General features: G+C 43.8%; 1 protein-coding gene across 15 annotated transcripts in view; it reads right to left on the bottom strand.

Moving 5' to 3' along the window:
• The window catches only part of Dst (dystonin), a 419328-nt gene that overhangs the window by 174462 nt on the left and 221399 nt on the right, over nt 1–23467 (bottom strand). For all 15 annotated transcript variants that reach the window (XM_036168011.1, XM_036168013.1, XM_036168012.1 and 12 more), the window contains one exon: nt 12646–12812. In XM_036168011.1, the coding sequence (XP_036023904.1) occupies nt 12646–12812 (167 nt within the window). The remainder of the gene's footprint in view (nt 1–12645; nt 12813–23467) is intronic.

The raw sequence follows: 23467 nt of genomic DNA, 5'->3' as shown, positions 1-23467 counted from the left end.
TTTCCACTTATTGGCGATACTTAGTCCCACTGTAAAGTTAACATCTCACTTTTGTGGACTGTTAGCAGGAATTTGATTTTCAACCTGGTTTAAGTACAAAAGGGGCATCAGACCACACTGCAGGCACATGAAGGCTCTATGTCCCTACATTCCACTGTAAGGTGCTAAGCACTAACTATTATAATTCCCCCATTTTATAGATGATTTTCCTAATCATATAAAGCAAACCTGGTAAAAAATATATGCTAGATTTTTTTCTATAGAAAAGTTTTTATGGACAAGCTCTTAGTTGTTTTTATTACCTTACAATAATTTAATTTTTCTAAATGACTCAATCACCATGGATTATAATTTTTAAGCATCATACTCTATCTTTTCTCTTAGAAATTACAATTGAAGTAAAGATATGGGGAAATTACATAAATTTTAAATTGAAAATATAAGATCAAAAGGACAAAAAGTCAAGTTGAAAGTGTGACCAGAAAATACAGACTTGACAGAAGTGGTGGTACACAACTTAAATTCTAGCACTCAGGAGGCAAAGATGGGCAGATCTCTTATAATGAAGCCAGCCTGGTCTACGTACAGAGTTCTAGGCCAGCCAGGGCTACAGTGAGACCTGACTCAAAAACAAGGGCAAACTATTACACATGCGTAACAGCCCTAATTTACTGTGAAAATATAAAGTAAAACTGTATGTAAAAGTGAGCGCTGGTTAGTGAGTTTGTGTTCTTGATATAAGCGAGAGTCATCAGGGATCAGGCAATGTTAACTGAGGAACTACCTCCATCGGGCTGGCCCGTGAGTAAGACTGTGGGAACATTTTCTTGACCAATGATAAATATGGGAGGGCCGAGCCTCCCATGCGTGGAGCCATCCTGGTCAGGTGGTCCTGGGTGGTGAAAGAAGTTGAGCGGAGCAGGCCATCGAGGGCAAGCCAGAAAGCAGCAAGCTTCCCTGGCCTCTGCTTGAATTCTTCCCCTGATGTCTCTCAATGCTGGACTGGAAACTATAAGATGAAATAAAGCCTTTCCTCCCCAGGTGGCTTTGGCCATAGTGTTTAATCACAGTAACCAAAATAAAAGGAGAAATAGCTATTGTCATTAGTTTAAGTGCTTGAATAAAATTAGTATTTAAGAATCTGTATAGTACCTATTTTTAAAAAGCACCCACTTTAGACAAAAATGTTTAAAAATCACATACACATAGGTACACATATGTACATGTAGAAACATACATCGACATTACATAATTTCAAAATACCTCTATTGTAATAGCCAAAGGTATCTGAACACTAAAATTGCACAAGGGATTTTACTTGGGGCAAGGGATAACCCCAATATTACTTTCCAGACTCTAGACACTATTAGTATATTAACTCATATGAGAATTAGGTAGGATGCCATGAAGAAATTCCCAGTAGAGATATGTAGGGCTTTCTACTTATATAGCAATTTCCTCTGAAGCTCAGGAAGTGAACAACACAGAAGTCTCAGGAAGTCCTGAAACCGACCAAATCCACTGCTCCCCTCCCTCCCTGAGGTTTTACAAACAGAAAGAGTAACTAAAGGGACAGAGCAGCTGAGGAGCCTGGAAGGATGCAGATCAGCCAACCTGCTTAAAGGCACTCTGCAAACTGTTGACCTGTTTGCATGCCCTGCAGTGAGCTGCAGACTTCAGCTTTCATAAGCTGTCAGCATGCTGGGCTGGGCCTTCTGTGATGCAGCTGTCTTTCAGTCATTCCTGACTCTGGGTAACCTCTCACCCATACTCCTGTTGGTAGTCCCGGTGTGTGTGTGTGTGTATGTGTGTGTGGTGTGTATGTGAGATCTCTCCCCAGGTGTGTGTGTGTGTGGGGGGGGGTGTATGTGAGATCTCTCCCCAGGAAGTCTCTCACAGACTTTCTCACACGCTACTCACTCTGGATTAGGGTTCTAACTATTCTGTCAGTAAGAAGCATTGGTATAGCTTCCTTTATGCAATAAGGTTTTTAGCCTAAGGTGGCCTTCCAGTCTATTCTCTGTGCAGTCAGACTATGATCATCCTTTTCAGTTATCCTAAGAGGCAGGAACCATCATGCCCAGCTCGTGGTGCTGGGGATACTAACCAAGTACTTCTTCCAGCAGAGATTCTCACTGTGTGATTCTTATCTGAGGTCTGAGAACTATGCTATATAAGCATTGTGCATCTCTAGTAAGTTTAATTTTCTTTGGAAGCTACAATCTTTCTAAAAACTTGTGTCTTATTTTGTTTCTTTAAAATAAAATCACTTTATTCCCGTTAACTCATAAATAAAAACAGCAGATAGCTGTTTTAAGGAAGCCCCTTAAATATTTTTTTATTAGCACAGAACCCCACAGTAGAAATGCAAACATATCCGGACAGTGGTGGCGCACACCTTTAATCCCAGCACTTGGGAGGCAGAGGCAGGCAGATCTCTGTGAGTTCGAGGCCAGGGCAGGCACCCAAATTACACAGAGAAACCCTATCTCAAAAAGCCAATGTAAAGTTCACACAAATACTAACACTTCCTTTTGCTTTCTCCCTCAGTACAACACCAGAGATGGTTTTTAATCTTTTCCAGTGTTTATTTTTATTGTTTAAGTCAGAAGTGAACATACAGACTGTTGGAGAAGAATGTGGGTTGGTCTAACTCTAAAGTACATAGTAAAATTAGAATTAAAGGAAGAAACAGTTAAAATAGTGGTTTGAAATGATATGATCATCTGAAAAGACAGTAAGGAACAATTTCCTCTATCAACTCAAAGTAGCTACTAGCTGCTGGGGGAAGAAGACCCTTTACTGGGTCACATGCAGTCACAATGATGGTTACTTTTAATTGTCAACTTGACACAAGCTAGAAATGACGTGGGTAGAGTCCCAGTGCAGCCTGTCCAGATCAGGGTAGCCTGCGGGCATGGGGGGAGCGTGGTGTCTCAATGGCCTTAACTGATGGGGCAGGAGCCAGCTGAAGAATGTCCCGGAACTTGGGTACGTTCAAACTAAAGCTAAGGGAACTGCTCCCCTGGCAAGTCAGGGAGCGTGCAGGATGTGGGGGCATTTAGGCTGACTGAGAAAGCAGCCGTGAGAGCTCAGAAGGGCTGGAGAAACCCTCTGTGCTGCACATGGACAACAGGAGGGATACCCTGGGTAAAACCCTACTGGAGGCTCCACTTGGTGAGATATGAACTCCCTTAAAGGAAGAAATCCTGAGGGGTTCCCTGCTCCTGGGAGGGCTCAGCACACAAGCTGACCACAACTGTGGTCTCAGGGGGACAGCCTACATCTCAGGCTGACATCAGTATTCGGCAGTCTCAGAAGCACAGTCCACCTGGTACTGACTTTAAAGGCACAAAGGACACAAAACTGAGGATGGTGGTGGAGAGCAGCCGAGGCCTGGAGACCCCGAGGGACTGTGACATGAAGCTGTGAAGCGAGGCTTCTGGTGGAATGGAGACCCCAGGACATTACAGATGCCAGGGCTGTGGGGTTCCACCAAGGAGAAGTACAGGTGTTTTGCAGTGGGCCGCTGTATACGCTGCAGGTGGGCGGGGGCAGAGGACACAGTCACCCAAGCCCTCTGAAGCCCAGCTGACTACATGATGGGCCCCAGCAGTCTGCAATGCAGCTGCAGGCAGAGCCTGGCATTTGCACTTCTAGATTTTACTTTTGTGTTGATCTGATTGTTCCTATGTCCCTGTCCTTCACTTCTGCAATAAGAAGAGGGTTTACTCTCGGCCATGACATGTAGGAAGTATGTACCTTGTTTTTGATAATAGGAGCTCACAGTTATGAGACTCTGAATTTCAAAGTGTTGAAATTTTAAAGACTTCAGGAACTTTTAAAGGTGGACTACATCTTATAAAAACATATAAACACACCTGAGATTTGGGGTATTGAGGGTGAAAGGTTATCGCTTAAAGTGATGTCTTATGTGCCAAGTTGACAAGGGGTGGAGTTACAGTACTTTTATTTGTAACCTTGACATAACTGGATCACCTGGGAAGAGTCTCCACGCAGGGTTGGCCTGTGGGTGTGTCTATGGGCACCTGCCTCTGTGGCCTTCACTGGTGTGCAAAGAGCCAGCTGAAAGGAACATGGTACCGTTCCCTGAGTTTGGGTCCTGGCTTGTACTGGAGTAAAGAGAGCAAGCTGAGCAGCCAGCACGTCTGCACGTATTCTCTCTCTGCTCTCGACCACAGATGTGATGTGACTGGCTACCTCAGGGGCCTGCCACTGTGACGTCCCTGAAATGCTGGACTATATATAATCTAGAGGTGTAGGCAAAATCAACCCTTTCTCCACCGATGCTTCTGTCAGGGTGTTTTATCACTGTAGTAGCAATAAGCGGGGTCGTACACGAGGCAGTGTTCTATGTATGGAAGGTGGTGATGGTCACACAACACTGTACTTCATGCCACCCTCACTTAAAAGTGGGTAAGATGGGGCATTTTATATGTCTCCCATCACAGGTTAGTCTTTTACTCATTGAAAGATAGTTTCAATATAACCGAGAGAGAAGGCCATGTTATGGTAAAACAATTAACTACAACAAAACACACAGAGCTTCACTGCTGGCGTCCTCTGATCTCCCTGACTCGTTCTCTGCTTCCTTAGGATCCAAATGCTGCACGACTCTGCTTAGTGCAACTGGAGATCAGGAGCTACACAAGCTTGGACAAAATCATCGAGAATTCCAGTTATACCTCTGGAGCACTGGGAAATGTGGTGGCTGCGGCAGGTGGGGGATTTCCATCTGCCGCTGGGACAAGGCTCAAGAACAACTCGTGTGTTTCACAAGGTCTCGGGATGAGCTGGGATGAAGCAGTTGTAAAATCAAGCATGGAGGATAATGTACACAGGCTAAGATGTATCTATGGTCACAGAACGGTGCCACGGAAATGCAACCAGAGAAGTAACTGGAAGCTTTACACACACACACACACACACACACACACACACACACACACACACACAATCTTCCCAACAAACAAAGCAGCAAGTCTACTCCTTCGCACACACGGCATTCAACATGATCTACCACTTCCAGGCAACGAGATGCTGAGAACAGTCACGGGGTATATGGAGAACTGGAGGACATCAGGAGGTCCTCACCTGGCAGTGAGAACGCAGGAGAAATCCTATCTGTAACTCTCGTGGAAGGGAACATGAGTGCAGGCAGCCCACGAAGGGCAGGAGCAGCAGCTGGGGATCACGGTGAGGAGCAGCTGGGGAGCACGGTGAGGAGCAACAAGGCTGGCACTAGCAAGGGGCCAAAATGCGGCCGACTCCCAGGAACTTCCTACTGGATTGCAAACTCCCCCCCCCCCCCCCCGAGGAAATACAGACAGCTGGAAGTCACCAAGGCCATGCACATGTTTGAGTGGATTATGAAATCAGAACTAAAGTAAGCATGGCGGAGAAATAAGTATCAACCGGAAAAAATGAAGACAGACAGCTCTTCCAAAAACTAGTCATGAATGAGAAAAGTACCCCCCACACACACTCACGTGCTGGTGTGTGCACATGCTGACAGACACAAACCATGGGGTTGTGGAAGAATATTTCTATAGATTCTTTAATTAGCAGAAACTACCATCATGCTTAAAATCCACTGAGAACTCTCTACGGGAGGGAAAAGTGGAACAGCCAGGAGGATGGAGGTGAGTGGAGCCACAGCATGGCAGCAGGGGCTCTGGACAGGCGGAAGAGAGGTCTGCGCTGCACAGGGGCAGGAGAGATGAAGACGGATGCAAGGAGGTGGGGTGTGTCCGGGAGAGAGAAGGAAATCTTTACACTTGCTGGTGCCCCTTTCCCTGAGCGCAGACACCAGCTCATCTGTTAAAGGATGAGGAGGAGAGGGGACAAAGGAAGAAGTACACACTACGGGCAGGAGACCAACAGCCAGACATCCCAGCCTGCTCCCACTCAGGCTCCACCCTGATGTGTGACATTCCACGGTGTGCATCACAGCTTAGGGACAAGCAGAGACAAGGCAGATGGCTGAGCTCATGCAGGAGCAGGCTTTGCTAGGGAAAAAAAAAAAAACGACACAGACTCAGCAGTCTGCAAAGAAAGAACTGTGAAAGGATTCATTCCAGGAAGTTTAAATATAAAGACAAAGAAGACCCACACCAATTACCCAGAGTCCGGTCTTAACACAAACTCTGCTCGAGAACAGAGGCCCCACACAAAGCCATGTGCAGCGGTGTATATTATATAACATCATCCTTTCAACAGATCACACAGTAAGAACACACATTCCCCATGCCTCACTCCTCCTGGGAATGGCACAGCAGTTACCATAACAAATTCCTGAGGATGACTGTTTGCATCAAATCATGTTCAGACTTCACATTCTCTAACTATTCTTATGCAAACAAGCATCTCACTCCCTCCCTCCCCACCCCCAAAGGCCTGAGAAGCTGTTTCTTCCCCTCCCTTGTCCTCCAGCAAATAAATATGGGCTTGCAGAAGAACCCCACAGAGTTATGTAACAAGGGTGTAGGCATTGCTTTAGGCTCATATTTGGGCACACAGATTATAGAGAGAATCAAAACCAAGAACTCCTAGGTAGCAACAGGATATGAAGATAATTTTCTCTTTTTCTCAAAACTAGGTGTCTTGGAGTTTATTTCAAATATTCTTCCTTTTCTCCCCTACAAAGTACCACTCCAGTAACAAGGCGGAGAACAAAGATCAGAGGCACTGTAATTTAGGGCAAGCTTTCTTGGTGCTTCAAGATTAAAAGCTAACAATTGTAATAATTAAAAGGCAATTAAAGAATTAGGACTTTCAACTTACAAACAACAACCCACTTCCATACTGTCTCCTAAACCTGAATAAGTCCAGAGAAAATCGCTGGCTTTAACCAAGAGGGACCTCTTTCTAGTACCTGCATGTTCATCCTGAGAGAACTGCTAAGATCTTAATCTGTGAGAGACAAAAAAAGGAAAGAAAAAACCCCAAACCTACCCCCAAACAGGGAGAATGAGAATCAACTGATTTTCACTGTGCTGAAATGAACAACTTAAACTACTTCATATCACACAACAAGATGAGACTATGAACCTATGAACAAGACAACATCAAAGAAGCTCTGAAAGAAACAAATGGGCCAGGAAGAACAGGCACACCGGCCCGGCTCCTCCGGTGTAAGAGGATGAGGAAGGGAAGAAAGAAGGATGAAGAAAGGAGTGCAGAGGCAGTGGGAGGCTTGACTCAGCATCCATCTGTGGCTCCAGTTAGTATTCCATTGTTACAGGCTCCACAGCAGCTCACAGGGAGAAGGGGGACCAACGCTGTCACAAGCTGCCTAAATCACGGTCCGCACCCTTGTGTTGTATCCTGACAGCCTCCACTGCTGGCATGCTAGTGTAAGAGTGTGTGTGTGTGTGTGTGTGTGTGTGTGTGTGTGTGTACATGTGAGGACATTGGGGGTCTTCCTCTACCCTATTCTACCTTATTTTCTAAAACAGGGACTGTTATTAAGCTGGAAGTTCACCATTTCAGCTAGGTTGGAAAATCCAGGATTCTCCTAGGATCAACCTGTCTCCACCACCTAATGCTGGGGGTACTGGCACATGCAGCCATGCCTCACTTTTATGTGGGTTTTGGGGATTTGAACTCAGATCATCTTGCTTTCACAGCAAGCACCTTTGCCCACCAAGCCACCTCCCCAGTCACATTATTCTAACTTTTAAGTCATCCCTCTACTCTGAAATCTGTCTACCTACCTCACTTTGCTTGTCTCAACCCATAATATACCTGCATTTTAATGAACATCTTGAACATCAAACACAGATAAACGTGCCTACAATTTCAGCTTTGGTGTGTCTTTAAGAAACCAATATAATAAAGAATTTGGTGAGTAAAGGGGTCAAGTGGAGAACAGGAGAAAAGGTAGTTAGGCCTGGCAGAATGCAACTGAGAAATTGGGAAATGTTTCTTTCTCAGAAGCCTCATGAAGGGAAATGATGCAGACTGAGGTCCTTATTCTACACAGATCCGCATGTTTGCCCAAAACACAAATTAAATGCAGCACTTTGATGGCAAAAATCAAAAGGGTCCAATAATTATGCATTTTAAGTAAATTATGTTCCATTCACTGAACAGAATGCTGTGTGGCACCTTAAAGGAAATCACAGACAGAAGACAAGGGGACAATGTCAGGTGTGTCTACTGTAGACTGCCAAGGCTTGTCAGGCTTCTCTGTGGGCAGCTGCACAAACCACCCTCCTGGGACGGCAATGAAACACCTCAGTGTTCTGCCTCAAGAATGGAAGCCGGAGAACTAAGATGACAGCTTACTTCACATCCCCAGGATCTGTTTTCCATCTAGCCCAAGGCTCATCACTGGGCATTTCTGTGAATTCGTCTGGGCAAGAGGGCCAGGAACACAGAAACAAAGTACAACAGGCTGGAATTTCCTCTGACACTTACTTGACAAACTGTACCCCTCAAATTATGTGTAAAAATAGATGCAATAAAAATGGCAACCAGATTTATGTCACTAAGCCATATTCCTTATTTGGATACAAATGAATTCCCTTCCATGCAGTGCATGCTGGCTCTTTGAGGGCTTTAAATGTGTTAACAGCAACGACCAGTTTCTTCTCTGAGCACAACCATTCCGAGTTCACTTGTATACAGTTCAGTTGGCTTTACAAAATGAAATACTTTCCTTGTTACTGTTGTTTCAGCATTAGTAAACCACCCACGTCTATGGCCACAGGAACCAGAGCCTGTAAGACCCAGGCGTGTGCACATGTGGATACACACCCGCCTGTATCAGGACTCTGCAGCCCGAGGACAACAGGGACGGATCTACCCAGTCAATACCAACCCACCTTCCTCTGAGAACATTCAAACCCTGAAGGGCCTCCTCCCAGTATTAAACCAATCCAATCCAGTTCAGCTTCTAAGTGGTAAGAGAATCCAAGTCTGAGAGTGACTCACCAGCCTGCAGGTCATATGATTAAACAAGATGACTCTGACCACAGACTTCTGGGAGAACTTACCCAATTAAAACATTGTTAAACTTTTAATATGATGAAGCACAGTGGTCCTAATAAATTTTAATTGAAAATGCAAATTATGAGCAAAATAATTAATACTAAATTATGTCCCCCCTAAATAAGAAAATAGTTTCAACTATTGCCTAAAGTTCCCAATTTTAATTGCCTAATATATTTAAAACATGCCCATGGAAAGAATGCAGAGACTTAACAGGAGACTAAATAAAGGAGTGGATGAATTAAAAACAAGAGCAGGACAGGCTGAAACTAGTGAGCGGAAATAAGCTCTCCCAGAAATGCACCCTACACCTACTTTCTAGTCCAGATAGCCTGAACTTTTCCCTATGGCCCTGAAGCGTCTCAGGGCCATGCTGAGATGCACAGCTCCCCTATGCTAGCTCCGATCTACAGATTTACTTTCATTCTCATGCCTAGGCGGCCATGTGGAACCTGGCTTTCAGGAATTCTAGGGGAACTGTCCACATGGAGAGACTAAACTAAGGTAGCTCAGGAGCAGAACTTCAAAAGCACACAGTCAGAGCTTTATCCCCCTTGGACAAGGCCAGGCGAGCACACGTATGATAGGAGCAAGCCTGAAGCTCTCCCGAAATATCCTTCTCTGAGGAACAGCCAGCAGGTCAGCAGGGCACTCTGCGGTCTCCACCTAACTCTCAGCTGGTTCGGGAACACCCTCCCCAGTCTACCCCATCCCCTCTTGCTGGTAAGCTTACTCATCAAATGTTTCTGTGATACTCTTTTGTCTAAACTCATCAAACCCTGATCCTCTTTTGAGTGACAACGTTCTGAGCTTATTAACGGGGAGGCATGCTTCAAATCGCTCAGGAGTGGTCCAGTTATCTGAACGAAACAAACAGGCATGTGGCACTTTCATTATTTCAACTCTTTCCCCTGAGAACTGAATGTAACAAACAGAAGTTCCTAGAAGGGACTGGGAACAGCAGCAAATTCTAACAAGATTTAATTGGGGGAAATTAATTGACCCGTAATTCATTTAAACAAAACCCTAGAACTGTTCTTTATAATCTCCCTACTTTTTCATTGTTATTACCTGGACTATAATCCAGATCTGGTGCCCTCTTCTGGCCTGCAGGCATACATAATAATTAAAAAAAACAAAAAAAAAAGAAAGAAAGAAAGAAAGAAAGGCCCGAAAGCTTTACAACACCTTATAGACTTAAGGCTCCTTTTGGCAAGAGAAATCAAGTATGGGACACAGAATATTGTACCAGAACTTCAGCAACAGAAACCCTACAAGCACTCAGAGCTGGAATTCAATTTTACCAGGAATTCAGAGCTGGAATTCAATTTTATCAGGAATTCTAGAGAAGGAAAAAGCGACAATTCCAGCTTCCGGGCTGGAGAGGGGCAGCTCAGCAGCTCTGAGCAGGCGCTACTCTTCCAGAGGAACTATACCCACACAGAGGTCTGCAACCCTGTTCTTCTGACCTCCGAGGGCATGCTAGTGGTACATACATGCACGATCACATGCATGTGCTCACACACGCACAAGTGTGTACACACACACACACACACACACACAGGTAAAACACCTATACACATAAGATATATTTTTTAAAAAGATCCCATTTCTTACCAAAAGCAATGACAGTGAATTTAATTTCTCTTGAAAATTGTGGGATCTCTGATGTACAGTGACTTATTTAAGTACTTAAGAAAAAATACACATATGTATGCCAACTTGCTCATATAATCCTTAATGAGTACTGAAGAGATACTCTTTCAGAGAGAGAGAGAGAGAGAGAGAGAAACAGGGAGAGGGAGAAGAGAGAGGAAGAGACAGAGAGAAAGGGAGAGAGAGGGGGAGAAAGGGGGGAGAGGGGGAGGAGAGAGGGGGGAAGGAGGGAGAGTGAGCATTTATTTATCCATCATCTATCCATCTAGCTACCTATTTATTTATAGACAAGGTCTTGCTATGGAACCCAGGCTGGTTTCACATTTGTGAGCCTCCTGTCAAAGCTTCCTGAGTGCTCACATTACAAGTCTGGGCTACCATGGCCAATACAGATATCAATAATTTTACAGCAGATGATTTTAGAAAAGCTGGCCTCTATAAATGTTTTTATATACCTAAAAACTTGCAGAGGAAGAGCTCCACAGTCTTCCAGTGTTCAGTCCCTGGGACAGTCAGGGCAACAGTGGATAAGTCTGGGCCACTGTGCTACTCAGTATCTGCACTGGGCCCTGAACAAGGGCAGGCAAGTTCACTCAGGTTTTCTTTTTAATTCAGCAGTCTCCACCGACTTTGATCTAAAAGTTGTCCCATAAAGGAAGGAGGCTATTTTATTATAGTTAATACCTTTTTCAGTTTAATAAGTTTATAGCTTATACCTAATCTATTTGAGAATATATTTGGTTCTTCAATATGACACAATCTTCATAAAATCAAGGAAAATAATCAAGGTTAAACCCACAGTTTTCAATTAACATTTTCTGTGGATTTACTTTCTAGTGAGACAGCAGAAGTAAAAGCCCAGACCGGAGAGCCAGCCTGCCAGGTTTGAATCCCAAGTCCATCGCCTGCTAGTCTTGTGACTAGGCAAATATTTACCCAGTGTCTAAGCTTCATGTGTAACTAGGGATGACAAGAGGGAATGGTGTGAGAATTAAACTAATCATTTTTAGAACAATGTGAGACAGTGTTAACTCAAATGTTAACAGGAAGACCTAATAATTTTCATAGGAAAACTGCTCACCAAGCCCAGATCAGCTGTCCAGCTACTCCTTATTTTGGACTTGGAAATCCCTGGGTTGTTAAGTCTGTGAATGATAAACCTTTGCCTCTCTACTCATCATTTCCCTGAAGATAAACTCTAGCTCACTGACCTACAGATTGTGGGTGTCAGAGCTTAATACTGCGAGGTTGCAGAAAATAAATCCAGACAAAATACAGCTCTGTTGCCCTCCATCTAACGTCATCTTCCTGTGCGTGTGCCTGTCTCTCTGTCTGTCTCTCTGTCTGTCTGTCTCTCTGTGTAGGCATGTATTACAGTTAGAGTACTAACTCAGGACTGGGCCTGTGCTGTCTTTCATTCTATCTGGAATCTCTCTCTGTCTGTCTGTCTGTCTGTCTGTCTCCTGTGTAGGCATGTATTACAGTTAGAGTACTAACTCAGGACTGGGCCTGTGCTGTCTTTCATTCTATCTGGAATCTCTCTCTGTCTGTCTGTCTGTCTCCCTGTGTAGGCATGTATTACAGTTAGAGTACTAACTCAGGACTGGGCCTGTGCTGTCTTTCATTCTATCTGGAATTTCTCTCTGTCTGTCTGTCTGTCTGTCTGTCTCCCTGTGTAGGCATGTATTACAGTTAGAGTACTAACTCAGGACTGGGCCTGTGCTGTCTTTCATTCTATCTGGAATTTCTCTCTGTCTGTCTGTCTGTCTGTCTCCCTGTGTAGGCATGTATTACAGTTAGAGTACTAACTCAGGACTGGGCCTGTGCTGTCGTTCATTCTACCTGGAATCTCTCTCTGCTCTGCACACGGACGGACTGCGTGTTGTGCTTCTTCAATAGTAACACGTTACTGAAAACGTTAGGAAAGAAAGAATGCCTGTATTTACATGGAGGAAAGGCACACACATTTCATACCTGTATTTATGAATGATGGCATTGAACAGTTTCCCATCTCTCCAGCAGGTAGTGAAATTCTCACACCGTACCCCAGCATAGCCTTCTGTCGCCTGCTGTGTCCACAGGAGCAATCTCTCTTTCGCAGACATGTCCTCTGACTCTCCAGTGACATGGATGTCAGATATCTAAATATAACAGAAGCATTAAACCATTAGGAAGGAAGCAAGCTGAGAGAGTACAAGTCTACTATGTGCCAAGTAGTTACATCCTATTTCCCTTAATCCTTGTAACTCCTGGTTTTTATACTAAATATATTTCTCCTGTTTTACAGAGGAAAATTGAATTCCAAACAGGCTTTCAGATTTGACTTATCTGTATCCAAGTTAAGAGCATCTAATGTATTTTTTTTTATGTGAAACACACTAATTTTACCATCTTAAAAAGATAAACAACAATAAAACCCTGACAGGCAAAGAGATTCAGACCACTCCAAATTTAGGCAGCACAATGAATTGGTATTGTAAAGGAAACAGGTGAAACAAAATTCACAGAAGTCTTCATGGAACAGTATGCTAACACACAAAATATGAAAAGTACTGTTTGGGCTTTTATTCTTGTATTTGTAATAAATTATTGAACTTCTGTTTAATGCATTTACTTTAATAAGCTTTCTCTGTTTAGCAGATGTCAGACTACAAACGTGCTGTTACTTTACCCTGAGAGTTATAGTTCTCTTTTGTTTTCTTTTGTTTTCTTTTTTTTTTTTTCCCAGGGCTGAGGACCAAACCCAGGGCCTTGCGCTTGCTAGGCAAGTGCTCTACCACTGAGCTAAATCCCCAACCCGAGAGTTATAGTTCTCATCTCAAATCAACAACTGGCTTTTTAACCACTCTTCTGAATAGTTGTTCCCGGAAAAAGTATCTTTCTAATGGTTCATTTTAGTCAACAAAGAATATTTTACAAGCATGATTTATATATTTAAAATGAAGCTTTTATATGTGTGTGTGTACACAATTTAGGGTAACTATATTGTACTGTTTAAGTTTATTTAGTGGGGACACCACAAACTAGGTGGCCCAGGTGACACAACACACTGTGGTGACCCCCATGCTAACCCCACAGATGCTGCCCTACAGATCTGTCTGCATGCCAGGAGTGGCAATACTAACCTGCTTGTGTATTATACCCAAACTTAACAGCATTAAAAAGTCTACATTCTTTGCCAATGAGGCTTCTTAAAACAACTTAAGTGAATTTTTTTCCAGATGAACATAGATTAGAAGTAAAACACAAATTATTCTATGCAGAATTTGATCCAACAAGTATTCCATGTCAAGAATAAGGAAACAGTGCCCTCTCTCATTTTTCACTATATTCTGTAATATTTTTTGGCTAACAGCCTAGCCTATAAATGTTTTGTGACTCCCTGTTCGGTTTTAGTAGAATTTTCCTGTGTATTTTATTTGTTTGTACAGTTCTGAGAACCCCTTCCATTGAGGGACAGAAAAGAACATGGATCTCCATGGTGTGCACTGTCCCAAGAGCAACTCTTCCATCTGGGTCCTTCTTGGCCTGATGCTAACTATACAGGGTGCAAAGTGACTTCAACAGGGGCTCCTCAATAGTTCCACAGCTGGGACTAACATCAATGTATAACTGTTCCCTCCATCAGAGCAATGTTTGAAACCAAGAGATGACGAAGAGGAAGCAATACAGGACCTGGAAGATTTCTGCAAATAAGGAGGTGTGTGTGTGTGTGTGTGTGTGTGTGTGTGTGTGTGTGTGTAAGGAGAGAGGGAGAGGTCACAAACTGTTGTGGGATATTTGTACACTGGGTGAAAATGTTGCTGTTATTGATACAATAAAAAGCTGAACAGCCAAAAACAGCCAATAGATAGGCAGGAGGTCTAGGCAGGATTTCTGGGGCGAGAAAGGAAGAGGAGGAGAAACCTAGGCGTGCAAGAGAAGCCAGGAGACATAGAGAGGAAACAGGAGGTACAAATGGAAGAGAGGTAACACCATGTGGTAGAACATAGATTAATATAAATGGGTTAATTTAAGTTATAAGAGCTAGTTAGGAATAAGCCTAAGCTACAGGCTGAACTTTCATAATTACTAAAAAGTCTCTGTGTCATTTTTTGGGAGGTGGCTGTGGAATTGAAAAAGACTCGTCACAACAAACCCCCTGCAACTGAAACAAAGGTGCAGACAGAGCAATTAGATCTGCTTCTGATCTGAGAGCCAGCTTCTTTATTTATAAAATGAGGAGGCAGGAGGCTGTTGACAAGGTTTAAGGCCTCTTTCTGTCTGAAATCTTCCTAAGACACTATAAATATAACAATGAACTCAGAGGTCAAATACAGAGTCAAACAACTGAAAAAGAGGAGAATAGGACAGTGCCAGACTCGAACAGGAAACCCCTTGTTCTTCCCAGCGACCACAAGAGCCAGGGGCATGGCTGCTCCAAGGGCCCGAGGCAGAAAGGCTGAACACAAACCCTCTTCTTAGGCTGGCAGATGCTACCACGTCTGCTGGTGCAGATGAAGGCGGGGCCTCACTCCCTCTCCACCTAGGGTCCTGCAGAGGCAGTCAATGCCCAACGGAGCTCCAAGCCGAGCAAAGTCAGAGACACTAGCCTTAAAATGTCTTGGATTTGAAAGAGAAGCACTGTCTCCATTTTAATCATCTTCCCTAGGAATTTTTGCTAATCCCCACAGCCTGGGAAAGAATTATGTGCATGGACGTATCACATAACATACAGAAGAATTTTGTTTTTATTTTTCCATGTGGAAAACAATTACTGCTGTTTTCTACTTAATTCCTTCCAAGCATGTTGAGACATAGTTCTGTTAGGTGACTAAGAGACACAGCCAACACAAATTTGCTTCTTCGTGTGATTATGAACTCAAATCATGTAGCTGCTTAAGTATGTTCCCTCCCTTGTAACATCATGAGAGTCATTACATTGCGTATGAGAATTCCAAATTAGCATGGTGTGATCATATTGTGCACACAGGAAATACATGGTCAGTGTCGGTTGGATATTTTATTCAGCATTAACATGATTTTTGAACACTTGGCACACAGGAAATACATGTTGAATATATTTTATTTGTCATGTTATTCCTTTTTACAAAGGGAGAAGCAAAAACCTGCATTTCATATTTTTTCCCAGTTCTAGATGTAGAGAGGATTGTTTCTGCTGTCTCTAGCTGATTCCAGAACATTCTGGGTCAGTCTAGTTACAAGAATAATTATCCATTAACTAGGAAAGACAGTACACTTCCGTGATGAGGTGTCAGTGTAAAGGGTGGGAGTGCTGGTCTACCTGAGAGGTGTTGAGGATGAGTTCACAGATCTGGGATAGTTACAGAGAAAAGTAAGTTCTGGTTATTAAATCACTTCCAACACATGAACTCTAGATTGCCGCTCACACACACACACTAGTTCAGACTATCACACACATACACACTATTTTTTAAAACTCTGATTAAAAACATGCACATTTAATTACGTCATGAGCCACTGTTTCCATCGAAGACTTGCACACCAGCTCATTTCCTGCTCCTCTGGCCATTGGCACTGAACTGATCCCCCAGTGGATGAGCGTTTCACCTGCGCTGTGTGTTCACCTCACTTCCCTGCGCTGCCTCCCACAGCTCCAGACTTGTCAGAAATCACATCCCACGAGAAACAACGTCCGTGAAGGTCCTTGTATCACTCCTCATTTTTGAGTTTCGGTCTCCCCCACTGAAATAACTCAGCGTCAGCAAAGTCCTCTAGGCCTGCCGGTAGGTTTTTCAAACCAATGCCTATGGGTACAAAGACCTCAACTTTTCACATTATAGGACACTCCTCAAAAATGATGTACCCGCAACTGTTGTACACTTGAGCGTGTCCACAAGCCCAATTCTTAGCTCCACCTACTACAGAAAACTCACAGTCCGTTCTTTTCACTCAAATTCAGCATCCTGGGTATGAGCTTGAAACAAGTCATGCCTATCTATCTCAGAAAATAACTTCTGGCATACACTGAGCTCTACCCCCACCCTTGGATGCTACTACTATTAACCACTCTGATGCACATCACAGCATTTAAAATTCAGTGTGCTTGAAACTGAATTTCTCTTGCCCCTTCATACACTCCTGTCTGCATTCTTACTGTAGAGAAGGGCCCCATCATTTGCCCAGTCACCCCACATCAAAAACTCTGCCATCCATGATGCATCTCCAACCTCTACACCCTCATTCACAGATTCTCCCCCACCTCTAATCCTTACCCTACAAAACTCTCACACCATGAGCAATGAACAAGAACTGCACCATCTCTTCAGCCCAGTGCCACAGAGTCATGTACTCCCAGCTCTCGAATGGAGGAATGGGTGAGGAAGGTCCTTGTGCTCACAGATAAAGCACCAGGGGAACCAGTGATGTTAAACACACATGGCCAAGGAGCTGGCTCTTCAACCTGAACACAAGAAGTGCCCAAAGTCCAAGTAAGCTCAAGTCTCAATTCCGATGTGACACACTGTTCAGGTGGCCTTTCAGTGATCCCAGCCAGAGCGAAACTTCCACCACCTTCCAGAATGGAATATCCCTGTTGATGGAAATCTGAGGGTACAAGGTGTCATGTCTTTGTATGCTGCACAAAACGTCTTATTCAATAATAACACCAGCCTTTTACACAAGGAAATGTTCCTTAACTTTTCAACTCAGCAAATTCCCTAAGCTGTTACCGCTTTTCTGCTTCAACTGCCAAAGTTCAGATGTTAATCACAGATTCTATGCAAATTCATTATCACTTAAGATCTGATTAGTTCCACTCATACACGAAGTTTTAACCCATTAGGCATTTTCATATAGAAACATCCTCCGTAGTTGGGATGTCACTGGCCCCCATAAGCTCATAGGGAATGGCACTTTGGGGAGGTGAGGCTTTGTTGAAGGAAGTGTGTCACTGTGGGCCGGGCTTTGAGGTCTCTAATGCTTAATCTTCGCTCAGTGTCACAGTCCATTTCCTGTTGCCTTATGATCAAGATGTAGCCAGCACCATCTCTGCCTGCTCCCCGCCATGCTCCCTGCCATGATGATTATGGACTAAACCTCTGAAACTGTAAGCCACCACCTCAATTAAATGTGTTCCTTTATAAAAGTTAACATGCTCACGGCATCTCTTCACAGCAATAAAAACCCTAACTAAGATACATCCCAACCACTGTGTGCATTTTGCTCTTCACGCACGAACAGGACAAATCCCAACATCACAGAATGAACGAGGAAGTGCTATTTGCTCCTCATGGAGTAAACCTATCACAGGGCAGCGCATGGCACGGCAGAGTGTGCAGTAGTAACCACCATCCCACCACTCTACACGTACCCCTTCTCCAGGACACACGATCCTAAGTCAGAAAGACGAGGCTTCAGGAGATCTCCATCAAATGCAAACACTTTCTGGAGCCCCAGCAAACACTGGCTTACGACGACCGCCACCCAGTTACTAAAATGCCCACAGATTAGTTAACAGCCGTCTAACTATACTGAGGCTATACCCTCCCTGCGTGAGCCCTGCAGTTCATTCTTTTTGTTGGCTTCTTGTTGTTGTTGTTGTTGTTGTTGTTTAATTTTTTTCGAGACAGGGTTTCCCTGTGTAGCTTCGCACCTTTCCTGGAACTCACTTGGTAGCCCAGGCTGGCCTCGAACTCACAGAGATCCACCTGCCTCTGCCTCCCAAGTGCTGGGATTACAGGCATGCACCACCACCGCCCGGCTTTGTTGTTTGTTTTGTGGGGTGGGGTCTCACTGTGTAGACCAGTTGGTCTTGAACTCACAGAGATCTTCCTGTCTTTGTCTCCAAACTGCTGGGATTAGAGATGTGTTCCACCATGTCTGGCTTGGTGTACTCTTTCTTCTACATCCACAGTTAGCCTCTGCTGAACTTTCTAGAATCAAGTGATGCCCCTGATTCTCTGCAGATGAAACTGCATGAACGCATCTGGTTAAGTGCACCACCTGCTCCTTCTCTCTAGGTTTGTAAGTGAAGTCTACTTTTGGAACAACGCTCTCTTCCTAGTCCACCTATCGCAGACCCATCAGGTATTCAGTAGGTGACTACTAAGTGAGAAGGTATAGATGGAGGGAGAGGAGACCAAGTGTACATCAGAAACACTGTCTGCTGCCATTTGAACCTCTGCAAACCTTGCCACTGTAGGAAATCGAGTGATTATAGCCAGCACTCCTTTCCAGGAGAAGCAGACAGACTGACCACTGGCCCGCAGGGAACCAGTACCAAGTAGAACTTCACCTTCATCATTGAACTTCTTTAAAAAAACAAAACAAAACAGTCCCAAACTTGACAGGACATAACTTGGAAATGAAAGAAACCCCCACTAACATATCTGGGTTCTCGAATTTCATGGACAGTTGATTGCTCAATGGCCCATTTGCTGGGAAATGAGTAACAACAGTATCAGTGTGCAGTCAACGGGATCTAGAAATGAGAAAGGCCTCTGAGCAAAGTCAACACCACCAGACAACTGGGAAAGAGGAACATCCTATTTTTGCAGATGCTGTCACCATCATGGCATGCACACAGCACAACTGATTCCAAAACTCCAACACTCCCTCAAAATTTATTCATTCATTTAACTTTACTGTGGTATGGGAGACTGAGCTCCAGGCCACATACATGTTATACAAGCATTCTGACATGGAGTTCTATCCTAGCCTCAGGAATACACATTGAAAACACATGTGCATTTAATACTCCAAACAAAACAAATCCCAGTTTTTATTTTTAATATTTAAAAATAATTACATCATTTCAAAAGTTTTATCAAAATGATAATCACTAATGTGTATAAAAAATAGAAAAGTAGAAAGTGTAAAAAGCTATTTCTTGTGGGTGAGGCTATATATAGAAAGATGAAGGAATCACAGAATTCGAACTGACAGAGTAAGGACCTGTGGGGAAATGCCATCCCTTTAGTGACCAGCAACCAACTGAAAGTAAAATAAGACACTGTGCCCAGGGTCTAACATCTTGCTTACATCTAGGTTCCCTAAATTCGAGCTCAGGGTTTCTGAGAGTGAAATTCCTCCCTCATGTTTAGATAGATTATCACTGTAACGGATGAATCTGTTTTCCTCAGCAGCCACAGCGCACATCACTGACTCAGCGGCTTTAAGTAGCTGCACCTTCCCATATGGACAGGTGCAAGGTACCCCCTGGGGAATGACTGCCTCACAGCCGGCATCCTATAGGGACATCCCTCTGCTCCACCTCAACATCCGCTGCAAAACTCTCCTTCAGGGGAGAGTGCCAGCCTCAACAGGGACGGGGGAGCTAATACACAGAAAACCACTGAGGTAGCAACACACACTGGCTCTCTCCCATAAACAGGAGACAGAGGGCTCATTTGAAAAACCGTCTTCCAGTAAACTGGGTGTGGTGATATGTGATGACTCAGGAGGCTGAGGCAGGAAGATCACTTGAGTCCAGAAAGCCAAAGCCAACTTGGAAAACATCCCAAGAGATTCCATCTTAAATAAGTTGTTCCAAAAGATAAATAAACATGTTGTTACCCCTCCTCACTGACAGTCTTCCTCCCCACAGACCGGCCTCTGGGATTGTTTTCTTGCTCTCATTGCCTAGGGACTTCATGCTTTCGAAAGGAGTCCTACCAAGGCACACCGTATTTACAAATAAGCAAAGGCAACCTCAAGAACCCGTTTCTCCCAGGAGGACTTGTGTTTGACTAAGTTGCAGCTTAGGCTAACTCTGGGGTTTGAAGATGAAAACCCACTGATCTATGAAGAAAGAAGTGAAAGGAGGAGGCGGGGACACAGCATCCTTACTCTGTTATGTAAAGCGCTTCATGACTACAGGACAGCAGGAAATGTCTCGGGAAAACTTTTTGAGAACTAAGGGCTCTTTGCTTCACAGCATGGTTAGAAGGGTTTCCCGTATCCACAGGAAAAGACAATGACTAGACAGATAAAGGTCATGACACACTTTGCATCCAGTCTGCTTCTCCTACGTCACCTCATTTAACACAACAAGAAGGCACACCCATTTTAGAGATGTGGATAATAAAACCCGTAAGTTTCCTGACTGAAGGTCTCTTGTGTCTTCTTTATTCTACCACACCTGCAGGAATTCTACAATTTCCCAAGAGGTTTAGCCATTAATGAACCACCTCATTCTACTAATACAGGCCTCACATCTGAGACGGACAGCGAGGTGGGAATGACAGCGAGTCAGAGCATCACCTATGCAGAACACAAAGTCCTTAACCCTTAGATTTTCTTGACTGATAATTGATGTGGGAGAGCTGAGCTCACTGTGGGCAGTGCAATCCCTGGGCTGCTCGTCCTATAAGAAAACAGGATGAGCAAGCCAGTAAGCAGTGTTCCTCCGGGGCTTCTGCTTCAGTTCCTGCCTCCATGTTCCTGCCCTGACTTCCCTAAACGATGAACTGTGGGGCAGATGTGTAAGTCAAATAGACCCTCTCCTCTCCAGGCTGCTCACCGTCATCATGTTTTATCACAGAAACAGAAAAAACCCTAAGACGGGGTTGGATGGGAAAATGCTATCAAACAAAAATTACATTTCTTAGCGTGTTGTATTAGAATAAAACATTCTATGTTGAGAATTTAGGTAGTATAAAGAAGGGAAGCCACCGCTGGAGAAGAATGAGCACACCAAGAAGTTTTTCACCCAGGCCACAGCTGCCTGTCTCGCCCTTCCCACCCTGTGACTTCGCTGGGCATCGTTTCCTTTCGTATACATGAGGAAACTGTAGCATCTCACAGAGGCCTCGGGACTGTAGGTGCTCCAGGGTAAACTGAGGTCAGTGTGCAAGGGGGAGTGCTACTTAAACTCTGGTTTACACCACTGGCAGTCGGGCAAAATCCGATTCCACGCTGAATCGTCAACACGAGCACGTAGTTTCAGGGTAAGATGTTGCTTCTAAAGAGAATTCCTTCAGAAAGAATTTGACTATTTTGGCAGAAATAAGTGTAATCAACACATTTTTAGTGGCTGCTTCCAAGTTAAAAAAAAAAATAAGTGTTGGAGTGCTCTACAAACTATTTTAAGTGAAAATGTTGCTAAACATGAAACTGTAACAATTACAAACCACCTACATGAAAGAAAGGGCCGAATGAAAGACACAAGTGAGTTAAACATCAGCAACAAATCAGGCTGGGGTCGAAAGTCAGAGAAGAAAACCTGTGAAGAATAAAGCTAAATTGAAAACTACGTCAGGCAATCCCCATTTTTTCAAACATAACAAACCACCTGTTCCTCCAGTAGAAGAAAGAGGATTTTGGGCCTTTGTAGGTCCTCCATCGAGTTTAAAAACCAGAACATGGCAAAGCTGATTGGGGTCCAAATTTATTACATTTTCATTAATTAAATAACTATAGACAGTCAAAAATCAATAAACACACCTGCATTAAAAAGAGGTAAAATGGTTCAGAAAGAAACACATTACTCAGCTATAGAACAGATGACCTATAGCTTCGGGATGCAGAGTTACCCTGTCACAGGCCACAGATAGACACGCTGAGTTCCTAACAGTCCTACGAACTCTGAAGCATAAAGAAAAATAACAAATGCACTTCAGTGTGACTAACGCTACTGTGCTCCTCTCACACTGAGGTGGCTCCGAATTGTTTTTAAAGCACGAAACATAAAGTTAATGTGCTAAAAAGTCTCACTCTTCATTTATTCTCTAGTATCTCTCCGACAGCCACTTGGCATTTTCATCCTTCCTTCAATGATGACTCACTAAAGTCTGTCCCGCTGACTGGCAATCCGTCAGTGACAGAAAGGCACATGGAAGTATTACTTTCATTAGTTAGTACATCTGGCTTGTGGGAAGGAGGTTCAACCCCACCGCCATCCAGAAGCCTGCATTTTGAGACTTAGGCTTGTAGCCTGGTCCCCATTTGTGGCACACAATGGGCTGTAACATGCAGAATTGGTGTTCTACTCAACTCAGTGTTTTGTTTTAATCCAACATACAATACATAGCAAATATTAGATAAAAGAAGGAAGTGGGGGAAAAAAATCACTGAAAATCAACGTGTACATTTACACATGAGAATTCACAGACATGTAAAACTGGGAAAGGTGTGGGCAGGAAAAGGAGGCGTGTATCAGGCAAACAGCTCAGCTTGGACAACTTCAGGTCCAAGTGAAGTTCTCCTATGTGTAGTCAAGTGAGTTGAGCAACCCTCCGGGGCCTCACCATAACCACTTCCTGGGCGTCCTCTGAAAATGAGTGCTGTGGGGGAAGTGCCTAGTGTATGGTAGGACCCAAGAATGACATCATGATTAACAGGAGAACCGTGATCTGCTCCAATAACGTCTGAAAGAATATGAAATTACAGAAGCGATAATGCCTAAGTCATACTGTTTTCATTCTGATGACTGTAAGAACTCAGACCAACACACACACGCACATGCACACGCACACGCACATGCACACACACACACACACACACACACCTTTACTTGCTGTTCTGACCACTAGAATCTACTGTAGAGTACAGCTATCCTCATATATTATATGAGAATCACTGAAAATGACATACAGGCATCCATATTTTCAAAATCTTCCCAGATTCCTCTAACACATGATTAGGTTAGAGAATCAAGGTCTATAAATAGAAGAGTCAACCTTCTTACTGGCATCCACCTAACAAGCCTGGGAGGAATGGGATTTGTGAAATTGAAGAAAGAAGAATATTGTGGGAAGGGCTAAGGGGTGAAGGTGGAGGCCATGCCACGGGCTACAAACACATGAGTGTGCACAGCAGAGACCATACCACAGGC

This window comes from Onychomys torridus, chromosome 18 (assembly GCF_903995425.1).
Source record: "Onychomys torridus chromosome 18, mOncTor1.1, whole genome shotgun sequence".
In the NCBI taxonomy this organism is placed as follows: domain Eukaryota; kingdom Metazoa; phylum Chordata; class Mammalia; order Rodentia; family Cricetidae; genus Onychomys; species Onychomys torridus.
Note: the sequence above shows the minus strand (reverse complement) of the source record. Positions and strands in the feature narration are given on the sequence as shown.